This window comes from Oncorhynchus mykiss, chromosome 17, assembly GCF_057628025.1.
Source record: "Oncorhynchus mykiss isolate SJ-2025 chromosome 17, ASM5762802v1, whole genome shotgun sequence".
In the NCBI taxonomy this organism is placed as follows: Eukaryota; Metazoa; Chordata; class Actinopteri; order Salmoniformes; family Salmonidae; genus Oncorhynchus; species Oncorhynchus mykiss.
Genome location: NC_143038.1, coordinates 63,388,994 through 63,402,607, shown reverse-complemented (window position 1 = coordinate 63,402,607; position 13,614 = coordinate 63,388,994). Strand labels below are relative to the sequence as shown.

The 13,614-nt window shown below is 42.1% G+C and overlaps 2 protein-coding genes across 2 annotated transcripts; both read right to left on the bottom strand.

Moving 5' to 3' along the window:
• Window positions 1-503: 503 nt before the first annotated feature.
• Window positions 504-2,545, bottom strand: LOC149976110 (tumor necrosis factor receptor superfamily member 18-like). The gene is made up of 5 exons (XM_090204202.1): window positions 2,500-2,545; window positions 2,254-2,388; window positions 2,017-2,104; window positions 1,834-1,904; window positions 504-646 (listed from the first exon to the last, which is right to left on the bottom strand). The coding sequence occupies exons 1-5, from the start codon at window positions 2,543-2,545 to the stop codon at window positions 504-506; spliced, it is 483 nt and encodes a 160-aa protein (XP_090060328.1).
• A 5,176-nt stretch (window positions 2,546-7,721) lies between these two features.
• Window positions 7,722-10,432, bottom strand: LOC110495196 (uncharacterized). Its single transcript, XM_021570511.3, has 7 exons — window positions 10,154-10,432; window positions 9,852-9,965; window positions 9,247-9,375; window positions 9,087-9,159; window positions 8,666-8,916; window positions 8,440-8,553; window positions 7,722-8,264 (listed from the first exon to the last, which is right to left on the bottom strand). The coding sequence occupies exons 1-7, from the start codon at window positions 10,251-10,253 to the stop codon at window positions 8,173-8,175; spliced, it is 873 nt and encodes a 290-aa protein (XP_021426186.2). The 5' UTR covers window positions 10,254-10,432; the 3' UTR covers window positions 7,722-8,172.
• Window positions 10,433-13,614: the final 3,182 nt, after the last annotated feature.

Sequence of the window (13,614 nt, the reverse complement as noted above, 5' to 3'; positions counted from 1 at the left end):
GAAAGACTGCACAAATGAAGGAAGCAAGCGATAAACAAGATGACAAAATACAGGGGAATTATAGGTGGCTTAATGCACGTTGTTTCTGTAGAAGACTTCAATTTGTTCACTTGGGACTAGCTGCCATGCTATCTCTGAAATAAAAGTATTCCTGCAACACATGTCAGATCATACAGTGGAGATGCTCTCCATTGACAGCAGACTCTGGCTGGCATGGTCCTTGGTTTAAGCCTGCTGGGTGAGCAGGCCACCACTCCTCCTTTGACAGTGGACAGACACATATATCTGAGGAAGCGATGGAAATACTTGTAGCAGGGCAGTTCCCTGAGGGAGAAAGGGTTGTGAAAAGGTTGTTTTGAACACGTCACTATTTGAACTTGAACTTTACATCTGAATACTGTCATTCATTTGAGAATACAATGTTGCCTATGCTTTATGTTCCAAAGAATTTCAAAATGACCGACACACCGTGTCAACGATGTGTTAACCTATTCTGTGGTAGGCTACTCACTGGCTTTAGGCTTCTTGTGTCTGATTATCATGATGCAGGCTTGAGTGAGGAACACCAGGAGTGTGACAGTAAAGAAGAAGGAGCCAATGGCCAGAATCAGCTGAATGGAACACCCGTCCTCTTTGCTTCCTGTCGCTGATGAACAGTCAAACAATTAGATCTACCCAAATACACTACATGGCCAAAAGTGTGGACACCCCTTCAAATTAGTGGTTTTTGGATATTTCAGCCACACCCATTGCTGACAGGTATATAAAATTAAGCACACAGTCATGCAATCTCCACAGACAAACATTGGCAGTAGAATGGCCCATACTGAAGAGTTCAGTGACTTTCAAATTGGCACCGTCATAGGATGCCACCTTACCAACAAGTCAGTTTGTCAAATTTCTGCCCTGCTAACGCTGTCTCTGTCAAATGTAAGTGTTTTTATTGTGAGGAAAACTTCTAGGAGCAACAACGCTGCAAATTGGTAGGCACACAAGCTCACAGAATGGGACCGCCGAGTACTGAAGTGCGTACAGCGTAAAAATCATCTGTTCCAAACTGCCTCTGGAAGCAACATCAGCACACAAACTGTTCATTGGGAGCTTCATGAAATGGATTTCATTGGCCGAGCAGCCACACACAAGTCTAAGATCAGCATGCGCAATGCCAAGTGTCGGCTGGAGTGGTGTAAAGCTCGGCACTATTGGACTCTGGAGCAGTGGAAATGCATTCTTTGGAGTGATGAATCATGCTTCACCATCTGGCATTCCGACGGACAAATCTGGGTTTGGCGGATGCCAGGAGAACGCTACCTGCCCAACTGGATAGTGCCAACTATACATTTTGGTGGAGGATGAATAATGGTCTGGGGCTGTTTTTCATGGTTCGGGCTAGGCCTCTTAGTTCCAGTGAAGGGAAATCTTAACGCTACAGCATACAATGACATTCTAGACGATTCCATACAGAAAGGGTTTGTCGAGATCGTAGTGGAAGAACTTAACTGGCCTGCACAGAGCCATGACTTCAACCCAATTGAACACCTTTGGGATGAATTGGAACGCTGACTGCGAGCCACATCTAATCGCCCAACATCCGTGCCCGACCTCACTAATGCTCGTGGCTGAAAGGAAGCATGTCCCCGCAGCAATGTTTCAACATATAGTGGAACGCTTTCCCAGAAGAGTGGAGGCTTTTATAGCAGCAAAGGGGGGACAAACTTCATATTAATACCTATGATTTTGGAATTAGATTTTCGACAAGCAGGTGTCCATATACTTAGTATACATTGGAAATTACTTTGGATTGTGATTTGTTTGACTAATATACCAACATACCATGTATGCCACATTTTGAGTTATGGGTCTTGCTCCCAGGGAAGATCACATCAAGTCCATGTGCACCACACCTGTTGGTGACAAGGTATTACAAGTTATTTTGGAGCCACTAGAAACATTTCACATGATAGAGGAGCTCTGCTAAAAGTGATATCTGGCTATTTTTCAAAACAGTGTTCTTACTGTGTTAGCAGTTTGCAGTGACCATGTTCAGTGTCAGAGTATGTGTTATTAGGACATGGGACACATTTCCAAGTGTACTCCCTGGAACCTGTAGATGGAAAACATTCTTCAGGTTAGCAGTGGTATGGACATGCCTGTTGACCACTTCCCAGCATTAAGATGATGTTGTTTTTTGCTGCATTTGTAAACGGAGTCAGTGACAGGGAGTAGAGGAAGGAAAACATATGACAGTCTTACCTGTCCTTTTCAGTTCCTCCCCCTTGCCGCATTTATTTTCCTTTTCACATTTTGAGAAGATGTGGTCTGAGCATAGGAAACCAGAGCCACACGAACAGTTTGCATTTGGGGTTGAGGTGCACACTCTTGTGTAGACTGCCCAGAAAAGCAACGAGAGAAAGAAGACTACCAGGTGAGAGTCTAGTAATTCAGTGGAGACATTTACAAACCATTACATGAATGAACAGTGTGAGCCTCTCTCTGTACCTGCCCCAACAGCCACTGCGTTCCTGTTATTAGTTACTTTGACCATTGAGAGTCGATCAACAATCTAAGGGGAGGACGCTAATGATTTTTAAGAGCTAGACCAATAGAATGTTTTGTTTATGTCACCTGTCATCCACAGGAGGTTGGTGGCACCTTAACTGGGGAGGACAGGCTTGTGGTAATGGCTAGAGCTTAATAAGTAAACAAAATTCAAAAGGCACTCGCACATCTGAGCAATCTAATTTGCAGGTGCCACGGCAACAATTGAACAAGATGAAGGAAAAAGGAAACCGCACACTGCTCTTGATAGTATCACCGATCTTTAATAAGCTTACGTATTAATAAGCTTACGGCCTTCTTCAGAGCTTTAGGGATTTTTTGAAAGTTGCACCATTATGTGGACCTAGCCCCTCCCACATCCGTTCTACACATCGAAGGGGGTTGGAGGCAAAGGAAAAATAAATAAGTGCTACCAAATATAACTATATGCATTTCATAAATATTACAAAAGTGTATAAATAAGGAGTATTAAACACGTCTGTAAAATCTCAATAAGGACATAGCAAGTTTTCATTAATCATAGGGTACAACATACCAAAAAATTCAGAATAATCTACAAGAGACACATATTTCATGTTCAAATTCACAACATAACATACATAAGCATTTCATCATTAAGTCCTTTAGAAAATAATGTCTGGAGGGTGAAAACTCAAACATTCTCTTTTACTCAGAGTATTATTAATATCTCCTCCCCTATCTGATATCTTAACTTTCTCTATGCCACAAAATCTAAAGGTAGAAATGTCATGCTTCAGGTCATTGAAATGTACAGCGACTGGATAATCCCTGTCATTTCTACTGATTTAACTTTTATGTTCACTGATCCTCTGTTTGAGAGAACGAGAGGTTTTACCGACATAGCAGAGCCCACATGGACATTTAATAATGTAAATAACATGGGTGGTGGAACACGTAATAATGTCATTTATTTGGAACCGTTTTCCTGTGTGTGGGTGGCAGAAATATTCTCACTTTATCATATTGTTGCACTGTGCACATCCTGCAACTTTCAAAAAATCCCAAAAGCTCTGACGAAGGCTGTGTGGCCGACACGTAAGCTTATTAAAGATCAGTGATACTATCAAGAGCAGTGTGCGGTTTCCTTTTTCCTTCAGAGCGTAATAAGTGGAATGGTATCAAACACATGGTTTCTATTCTATTTGCTCCATTCTGGTCATTATTGTGAGCCGTCCTCCTTTCAGCAGCCTCATGTGCTGTCATCATAACCCTTACCTTGTTGGCATTTGAGGCATGGTTGACAGTCCTCAAAGAGAAAAGACCATTGATCACTTTTGAGTGATTGTATAAGCTGAGCTGACATGGAACTGACATGGAACAAGCTGAGCTGACATGGAACTGACATGGAACAAGCTGAGCTGACATGGAACTGACATGGAACAAGCTGAGCTGACATGGAATAAACATGGAAAAGCTAGGTCAAAGTGTTCCTAATTCTAACATGTCCTCTGGAATTGCCACCTGTATACAAGGCCTAACTAAAATGGTATACCAGAGACATAAACCTAATTGTCGTGGCTGGGTTGCGTTTGTAAATTCACACTGGCTATCTACTCAGATTTGACAGCACTCGTCTGAGTGTGCCAGAGTGCGAAATAAATGATGAATTTACGAATGCCCAACACCCGATGAATAAGACCGATTCAACGTCTGCAAAAAAAAGTTATTCAATTGTTGCCAGCAGCAGTTAGGTCACCAACGGTCTAGATAACCAGCTCTGCTAGGGTGAGTAAAATGGTCAGAGTGAGGTGTTCTCTCATTTGTGTCTGCAAGTAGCTAGCGAACTCGGCCAGAGCGTCAAGTGTGCTCTGAACGCTGTGAGAGCGAAACACTCTGAATTTACTAACAGACAATCTGACAACGCTCAGAATTTACGAATGACCTGGAGCGCACTCTGGAAGTGGAATGGTATCAAACACATGGTTTCTATTCTATTTGCTCCATTCTGGTCATTATTGTGAGCCGTCCTCCTTTCAGCAGCCTCATGTGCTGTCATCATAACCCTTACCTTGTTGGCATTTGAGGCATGGTTGACCGTCCTCAAAGAGGTCATTGGTCTCAGAGTAGAAGCCCACTGGGCAGTCACCACAGTCAGTTTTGGTGCTTGCTGTGCATTGCTTCTTCACAAATGTACCTATGAGCCAACCAGTCAGAGATCAACTAAATATTAGTTCAGTTATATTCTTACATTAATAATGTTTTTGTCACAAGAATTACAAGCAATGGATATATGTAAACATTTTTAACAAACACAGTATAGGGTGACATCAAAACATTTACCGCAATAATCTGAAGGATTTAAATGAGGAATTTATATGTTATCTTTTTGTAATACCATTTATGTTTCCATGATCTCCACTCCGCTGAGTTGTAGTTCGTTTTTAGCTTCTAACAGGCAAGTCTTACTTGGTGGACAAAGTTCACAACACTTTCTCATACAAATTATTGCATTGTTGATCAGCTGCTAAAGCCATAGTCCAAAAATACAGAATACAGATGACTGTCATATGGATGTACTGAATGTCCATTATGTTTAACACATTCTCCTTTCTCCCCCAATAATGTTATGTACTGTATGCAGTGACGTCAGGTATCTCTCTCTATCTGGGAGCGTGAGTGTGTGGTAAGCAATCTAGGAAGCAAGTGTTTCTGTGACGTTTATCTAGCTGAAGCAATCTATAATGTGTACAGTATGAATGGTGTGAGTTTGACAGTAGACCTAGGTACATAAGCTGAATGTGTGAGCATCTCTCTCTTTCTCCCAATGTGCTAACTTTTTTTCTCCCAAAACACTAGAACTGCTGGGCCTTGATGCCCCCCCCCCCCCCCCCCCCCCCCCCCCCCTGCCAATTTTCAGTCTAATAGTGTAATTAACACATACATGCTATCTCAATAAATAATCATTTGGTTGTGTTTATGAAAACTCACACGCACCTTCTAGACATTTTTTTTAGACAGCCTCCTTTCTCGTCTCTGTCACTCTTTCATTCCTAACCCACCGATGTTGACTGCATCAGTTGTGAGACACAGGAATACATCACAACTGTCACAACGCCTCTTCACAGTGACGTCAGCTGCAGATCAGGACCACAGGGAACGAGGTAGGTGGTTGTGTGGGGCCCTAAATGTCACAATACTATCATAGGCTACATACACAGCTATAGTTCCCCTTATTGAGTCCTCTTCTCAGTCGACAGAGCCATGGCCCACACCACTCACTGCTGCCTACAACTAGGGTCACCTGGTCAACTCTACCCTTTAGTGGTGGAGACCCACTTTTATTTATTTTATAAATGTTTTATTTAACCTTTATTTAACTAGGCAAGTCAGTTAAGAACAAATTCTTATTTACGACGACAGCCTACTGGGGAACAGTGGGTTAACTGCCTTGTTCAGGGGCAGAACGACAGATTTTTACCTTGTCAGCTCGGGGATTTGATCCAGCAACCTTTTGGTTACTGGACCAACGCTCAAACCACTAGGCCCAAAATTATTAAACTGTCTGGTTTAATTAACTTTTGATGTGCTCGGGTAATTTGTTACATATGTAACGGATGTGAAACGGCTAGCTTAGTTAGCGGTGCGCGCTAAATAGCGTTTCAATCGGCGACGTCACTTGCTCTGAGACCTTGAAGTAGTGGTTACCCTTGCTCTGCAAGGGCCGCGGCTTTTGTGGAGCGATGGGTAACGATGCTTCGAGGGTGACTGATGTTGATGTGTGCAGAGGGTCCCTGGTTCGTGCCCGGGTATGGGCGAGGGGACGGTCTAAAGTTATACTGTTACACATATACTGGTATGTTTTTACAGGGGCGCAACTTTCACTGGGGATGGCGGGGACATGTTCCCCCCACATTCTGAAATAGCATTTTTGTCTCCCCCAGTTTTATCATCGGAATGTGATACAAAATGAGGCAACGGTGTGCTTTAGGACCATGAGGATGCCTCTGAGTGGTCGGGTAGGCTGTTTGGAGTGTTTATACAACTGGATAAAAATTATTAATAACGTGTTGTCCCCCCATGTGTAAAACCAAAGTTGCGCCCCTGTATTTTTTATAAACTCAGGTGTAGTGTTGCAAATACAACAGGTTGATTATGCTGATCAAAATGGAATGAGTTACAAAAGCTTTTTACAGGAGTTACACAACATATGTCTGGTCCATGTTTACTGCTCACAGGATATATTTTTATGAAGCCAGTGATGCAGCATTTTAACCAGCCTTTGTCAAATTGCTTATGTTTCTATCATTTTGGCCTGTTAAAGTGATTATGAATTTTGACATATTTCTGTAAGTTTTGGTTTTGGTAGAAGCACATGCAGAAACAGAGCCGTCATCAGTGTTGCAAAGATTACAAATTATAGAGAGATCCTGATAAATTGTTACAGGGCCTATGTCATAATCCCTCAAAATTCCATAAAGGTATGATAATTCTAATTCCTAATTCTATGGGTGAAATTCTAACTACTACTGGAAGGTGTGGGCCACCATGGGGCATTAGTCCTTTGGTGAGCTCACAACCAGTCCAGTCCAGTAATGGGATCCTGTGCTATTAAAAATGTTCCATCTATTAGATGAGGCTTTCAATCATGACCCTGAGGCTGAATGCATTTAGAAAAAAGGTTAAGGCTAACATGTTATTTTTACGGTAACCTCAAGCCCAAATCAGTCTTAGTGGCTGATGTAGATTGAAATGTTTTTGACCACCCGTCACTCATTTTCCATCCTATTATGCACACAATATCCCTTCATTTTGTAAAACTACATGTCTACTACAACCACAGTAATGAACATTGCTGAGATATGTGAAAAGTGATGATAAAAAAAAGATAAAGTGGAACCTATCAGAACATGAAAAGTGACCAACAACATAAGATCTCGCTCACGATGGCAGCCTCTGTCTTTGACTTGATGGTTTCGATTGAAAACGTGAGTGGAAGTCACACAGACTGGGTGGAAGTATCTCTCTCATTGAAAATAAGTAACAGACCTATAGCCTATCCACAGGGGGAAGACCCTACCCAGTGTCAGTGTCTGTAGTGTACTGATTCTTCTCCCTATACATCCTGATACTTCTGTTCTTGCTGGGTCTTAGTTTATGTAAATGTCTCAACTCCTAAGAATGTGCATATATGGACATTAGGATCATGCAAAATGTGAAAAAGTTTATTTGCAAAGACATAAACAACCACAACATTTAACACAATACACATTTTACAAAATGTTGCCACATTATTTTGCCACCATAGCATTGTTTTCACATAATCTCCCCTGTAAATCTTACCAGACACCTGAAGGAACAGGAAGTAGTATTTATCATTATTTTGTCAGACGCCCATTTGTGAAAATAAAATAATATCTAGATCCCCCAGCTCAGCCAAGAATAATGCTATTGTTGACAAATAGATTGAAAACAAAGTAATGTCTAAAATGCTTTTCCATAATAACAGAATACATGATAAACAAATATTGACAATATTTTAAAAAATTTGAAAACTGTTTAAAGTTGTTTCTGGTTTAAAGGAGTAGCATTGGGAATAACAGCAACATTTTGACAATATGAATTGTTTGACAGACAGAGAGCCAGGTATCTCTATCATGGCTCCCCCAAACTTGGTTGTTTTACCAGGGAAGAGAAACTGCTGTCTCCACTTTCTTCAACTGGCCTCCGGCACATTGAGTCCTGAGCTAGGGTAGAACAATAGAGTCAGAATAGACAAACAAAACAACACACAGGTGACATTTCAGATTCAAGAGCCCATCAAGCTCACATAACTACAATGTACATAATAGCTAAAGAAACTAATGTAACACTTCTCATAACGATTGTGTGACTTATAGTTTCCCTAACAGTTGCACATACATTTTCTGACAGCTGGCTTCTTGTGGTTCTTGATGCAAGGAATGGTGATCAGTTTGCAGGTCACAGTGGTCAGTAGAAAAGTAAGCAGCAGGACAATTCCCACGAGTGTCATTACTGGAAGACAGAAATAAGGCATTATTCATATAAAGCTATATACAATGATCAACTGTAACACAAAGTTATACATGAATGTATGTCATGGACGAGAGTCAAGAACAGCATTTACCTTGGCCAAAGTCTGCCGTTGAGAACTTGGGACTTTTGGTCACCTTGATAGCGGGGGCTGGTGTTAAGGTGGGGACATCAGGATGAGGGGATGACCTTTGGCTCTGGATCAATGACTTAGAAAAGGTCTGGATGGAGCCAGATGGGGAAGTGGTGTGTGTGGAGGAGAGGGTCTTCCCCTCTGGCTCTGAATTCTCATTACAGGTCACATCTGATGACACACTGCCCGGAATCCTCACTCCACTCCTACACCTGAGACACAAGCAGACACACAGCCATGAGTCAGACTGCCTTAAAAAGGCTTTGAAATCAATTGCAGAGGATGACAAAAAGTCCAATATTATATTGTAAATGTAAGGAGATTGCTTGATACTTTAGCAAATAGCAAAAACAAATGGACAAATGCTAGTTAATTTACATACTCTCGCCATTTCACACATTTAGAGTCCATTTTGGTGGAAAAGGATCCCTCCTTACATTCACGGCATATTAATCCTGAGGTGAGAAATTATATAATGCCAGTTATTTACATTTACTAATCAATGCATTCAAAATCATCACTATTACATGCTCCAGCTTTACCTGATGTATCCAGCTCAGACCCCTTGGCACACTTGCATAACGAAGACTCATTGTTCCTTCTAATGAATCCTGTACGACACTGACATATAGCATTGGAAGTCTTCGTGCACTCTGATATCAATTCACTGTCTGAATAAAAAACAACGTTTTTATAGTTTATTGGTACAAACAAACAAACAAACGTGTCTGTGGGTTACACTGGCATATTGTATGGCTATTATTTGTATTCAAATCTAATTTATTTATAAAGCCCTTCTTACATCAGCTGATATCTCAAAGTGCTGTACAGAAACTCAGCCTAAACCCCCAAACAGCATAGCAATGCAGGTGTAGAAGCACCTGTGGCTAGGAAAAACTCCCTAGAAAGGCCAGAATCTAGGAAGAAACGTAGAGAAGAACCCGTCTATGAGGGGTGGCCAGTCCTCTTCTGGCTGTGCCGGGTGGATATTATAACAGAACATGGCCAGATGTTCAAATGTTCATAGTATTCAACTTAAGATTTGGTGTGGGATCATTATACAGACACTATTTTCTGTCAACAGGTCATTTGTTTACATCATCTATTAATACTGATTGTAACTTCTTACAACATGATTATAACTTACTCTCAATGCAGTCGGTGCAGGGTTGACATTGCTGAGAGCGATTTGGTCCTGCCTGGTATTGCCTTTCAGGGCATGGGTCACAAAATCTTCCTTTCCGTCTACTTATCATCTCACCTTGATAATATCATTCACATTATTGTCCTTGTACTGTAATTGTTGTTAACATTGGACTCATTTCACATTAGAAGTAACTTTAATAGTATCAATGGTAAAGAAAAAGTATTCAAGATATATCTACATTCATTGCACATTATAGTATAACTCACACAATAGCACCTAATAATTAATAACTCATACTTTACCTTTTTTGCATTCGAAAGTTGCCTCCACTGCATTTAAAAACCCTTTACAAGCGAATACACATAAATAGATGAGCACCCAAAATCCAGACAGGATCATCATATAACTTTCGCTATAGAAAAGAGCACGGCTGTCTGTGAACCTGTACAGGGGGGGATTTAATACTATATGAAAACCACTATGATGTTGAAACCTCACTTATATATGATCTACAGCTCAGGTGACATATGTGGTGTAGTTCAGCTGTGCCATGTGCACGTTTAAGATTTCCTGTTCCTCTTGTTATCCCCGCCCCAAGAGTGGTAAATAAATTATCATTCTCTTCAACTGAAAATCCTGTCCTTCAAGGTTTATTATATTTCCTTGACATAACACCCCAAAAAAACAGATAACTTCCACTCATATTAATGATGGTTTCTTTTATGTTTCTGAGAGGTACAGTAGGTAGGACATGTTATGTGTACTAAACCCCAGCGTAACTCCCACCTTCTCCTTGCTTTAATGTGTAAAGCGTTCACCATTCAAGATTAGTTGAGATGTGGAAATAGAATGTATTGTGTTTTACTGACAATATAATATATTGTTTTTGCGTATAAGAAAGTATTTTATTGTTCTTGCGGTATATCACCTCGTCCTACTATGTTTGCTTCTCATTAGGTCCACTAAAAGTAAAACTTATATATTGTTTTGTGATGACTCATTGTTGTTCACTATTCTATATCATATGTTCTATAGTTGACATTTTGGCATGAAAAACAACCAGAAACATTGCATTATCAGAAATCTATTTTGCATAATTCCTTTCCTACCCTCTGCAAAACACTCCATGACGATTCTACTGCGTGGTGATGTAGGCATTGAGTAGGATTACTATCTGCATGGGGTTCCTATGTATTCTATACCACATCTAACAGACTCACGGAGAGACAAATAGTTTTTTTCACACAGAAGTGCTGTGGTACCATCATCGTGTTAAAGTAATGGGCTGATCAAAGAGATACGTCTTGAGTGACGATAATACAATGTTATCTGGTATGACTAGAAGGGAGAGACGTTCACATTATTTTAACATTGTTGCATGGTGATATAATTAAGCAAAAGGGCATGAGGGGGTGTGATATATGGCCAATATACCACGGCTAAGGGCTGTTCTTATGCACGACGCAACTCGGAGTGCCTGGATACAGCCCTTAGCTGTGCTATATTGGCCATATACCACAAATGCCCGAGGTTCCTTATTGCTATTATAAACTGGTTACCCATGTAACTAGAGCAGTAAAAATGAACATTTTGTCATACCTGTGGTATACGGTCTGATATACCTCGGCTGTCAGCCAATCAGCATTCAGGCTCGAACCACCCAGTTTATAAGGCACTTTATGATGAGGCTCTCAAGGAAAAAATATATACAGTATGTCTCCGGAGAGGTGGAGTAGCATATGTCAGAAAGTTATCATTATTATTACCAAAGTATTTGGAAATAGTTATTACAAGGGGTTAAATTGGGAACTCAGAGGTGGGAGAGCCCAATTAGGGTAAAGGCTAAGCCAGGAATTAACATAAAGACATGGTAAAGGTTATGCCAAGATTAGTGTTGTGGCTAGGGTTAGGGTTCAACCTGGGCGTGGACATGAATCTAGGGTTAGGGTTAGGGCTAAGGTTGGGTTACTGCTGTATGTAAAATGTAGTAGAATTTTAGGGTTAGGGTTAGTACTTTTAGCCTACTTTCAATCTCTTCAAATGCGTAATGTGCTCCGCCTGGCTCTCTCTTTGACACATTTCATCACCATGTGACACCTTTGCAGGCCCTTTTTTAAAATGTTTTTCCTTAATTGTTGAATTCATTTATTTATTTTTTAAAGGATAATTTTTTAAAGGAGATGGCTTCTGCAGAAATAAATGCCTTTTAACAGAATCTGTTTAAACATGTTTTGCCACTAAGAAGTTCAGGTGTTGTCGGTGCTTTGATTGCTATTACAAATAGAACCACATCTTTTGCTAATCTGCAAGATAGGTTACAACCACGCAACTTCCTCTGGGGAGGGAGAACACTGTTACGGTGCGTGAATGAGGACCCAAAAGCGAATTAACGTAAACAGAGCTTCTTTAATAACAAAACAAAACGTAGGCTCAGATGGACCGGCAGGTTCCGACAGGACAGGACAAGGTTGCAGCAAACATGACGATAGTCTGGTTCAGGCATGAACAACACAAACAAGAATCCGACAAAGACAGGAGCAGAAACAGAGAGAGATATAGGGACCTAATCAGAGGGAAAAAGGGAACAGGTGGGAAAAGGGGTGAATGAGGTAGTCAGAGAAGACAAGGAACAGCTGGGGGAAAGAGGGACAGAAACGGTAACCTAGTACGACCAGCAGAGGGAGACAGGGTGAAAGGAAAGGACAGAAAGACACAACATGACAATGCATGACAGTACCCCCCCACTCACCGAGCGCCTCCTGGCGCACTCGAGGAGGAAACCTGGCGGCAACGGAGGAAATCATCGATCAGCGCACGGTCCAGCACGTCCCGAGAGGGAACCCAACTCCTCTCCTCAGGACCGTACCCCTCCCAATCTACTAGGTACTGATGACCACGGCCCCGAGGACGCATGTCCAAAATCCTACGGACCCTGTAGATGGGTGCGCCCTCGACAAGGATGGGGGGGGGGGGGGGGAAGACGAGCGGGGGCGCGAAGAACGGGCTTGACACAGGAGACATGGAAGACCGGGTGGACGCGACGAAGATATCGCGGAAGAAGAAGTCGAACTGCGACAGGATTAATGATCCGAGAAATACGGAACGGACCAATGAACCGCGGGGTCAACTTGCGAGAAGTGGTCTTAAGGGGAAGGTTCTGAGTGGAGAGCCAAACTCTCTGACCGCGACAATATCTAGGACTCTTAGTTCTACGCTTATTAGCAGCCCTCACAGTCTGCGCCCTATAACGGCAAAGTGCAGACCTGACCCTCTTCCAGGTGCGCTCGCAACGTTGGACAAAAGCCTGAGCGGAGGGGACGCTGGACTCGGCGAACTGAGATGAGAACAGCGGAGGCTGGTACCCGAGGCTACTCTGAAAAGGAGATAGCCCGGTCGCAGACGAAGGAAGCGAGTTGTGGGCGTATTCTGCCCAGGGGAGCTGTTCTGACCAAGACGCAGGGTTGCGAAAAGAAAGACTGCGTAAGATGCGACCAATAGTCTGATTGGCCCGTTCTGCTTGACCGTTAGACTGGGGGTGAAAGCCGGAAGAGAGACTGACGGAAGCCCCAATCAAACGGCAAAACTCCCTCCAAAATTGAGACGTGAATTGCGGACCTCTGTCCGAAACGACGTCTGACGGAAGGCCATGAATTCTGAAAACATTCTCGATGATGATTTGTGCCGTCTCTTTAGCAGAAGGAAGCTTAGCAAGGGGAATAAAATGAGCCGCCTTAGAGAACCTGTCGACAACCGTAAGAATAAC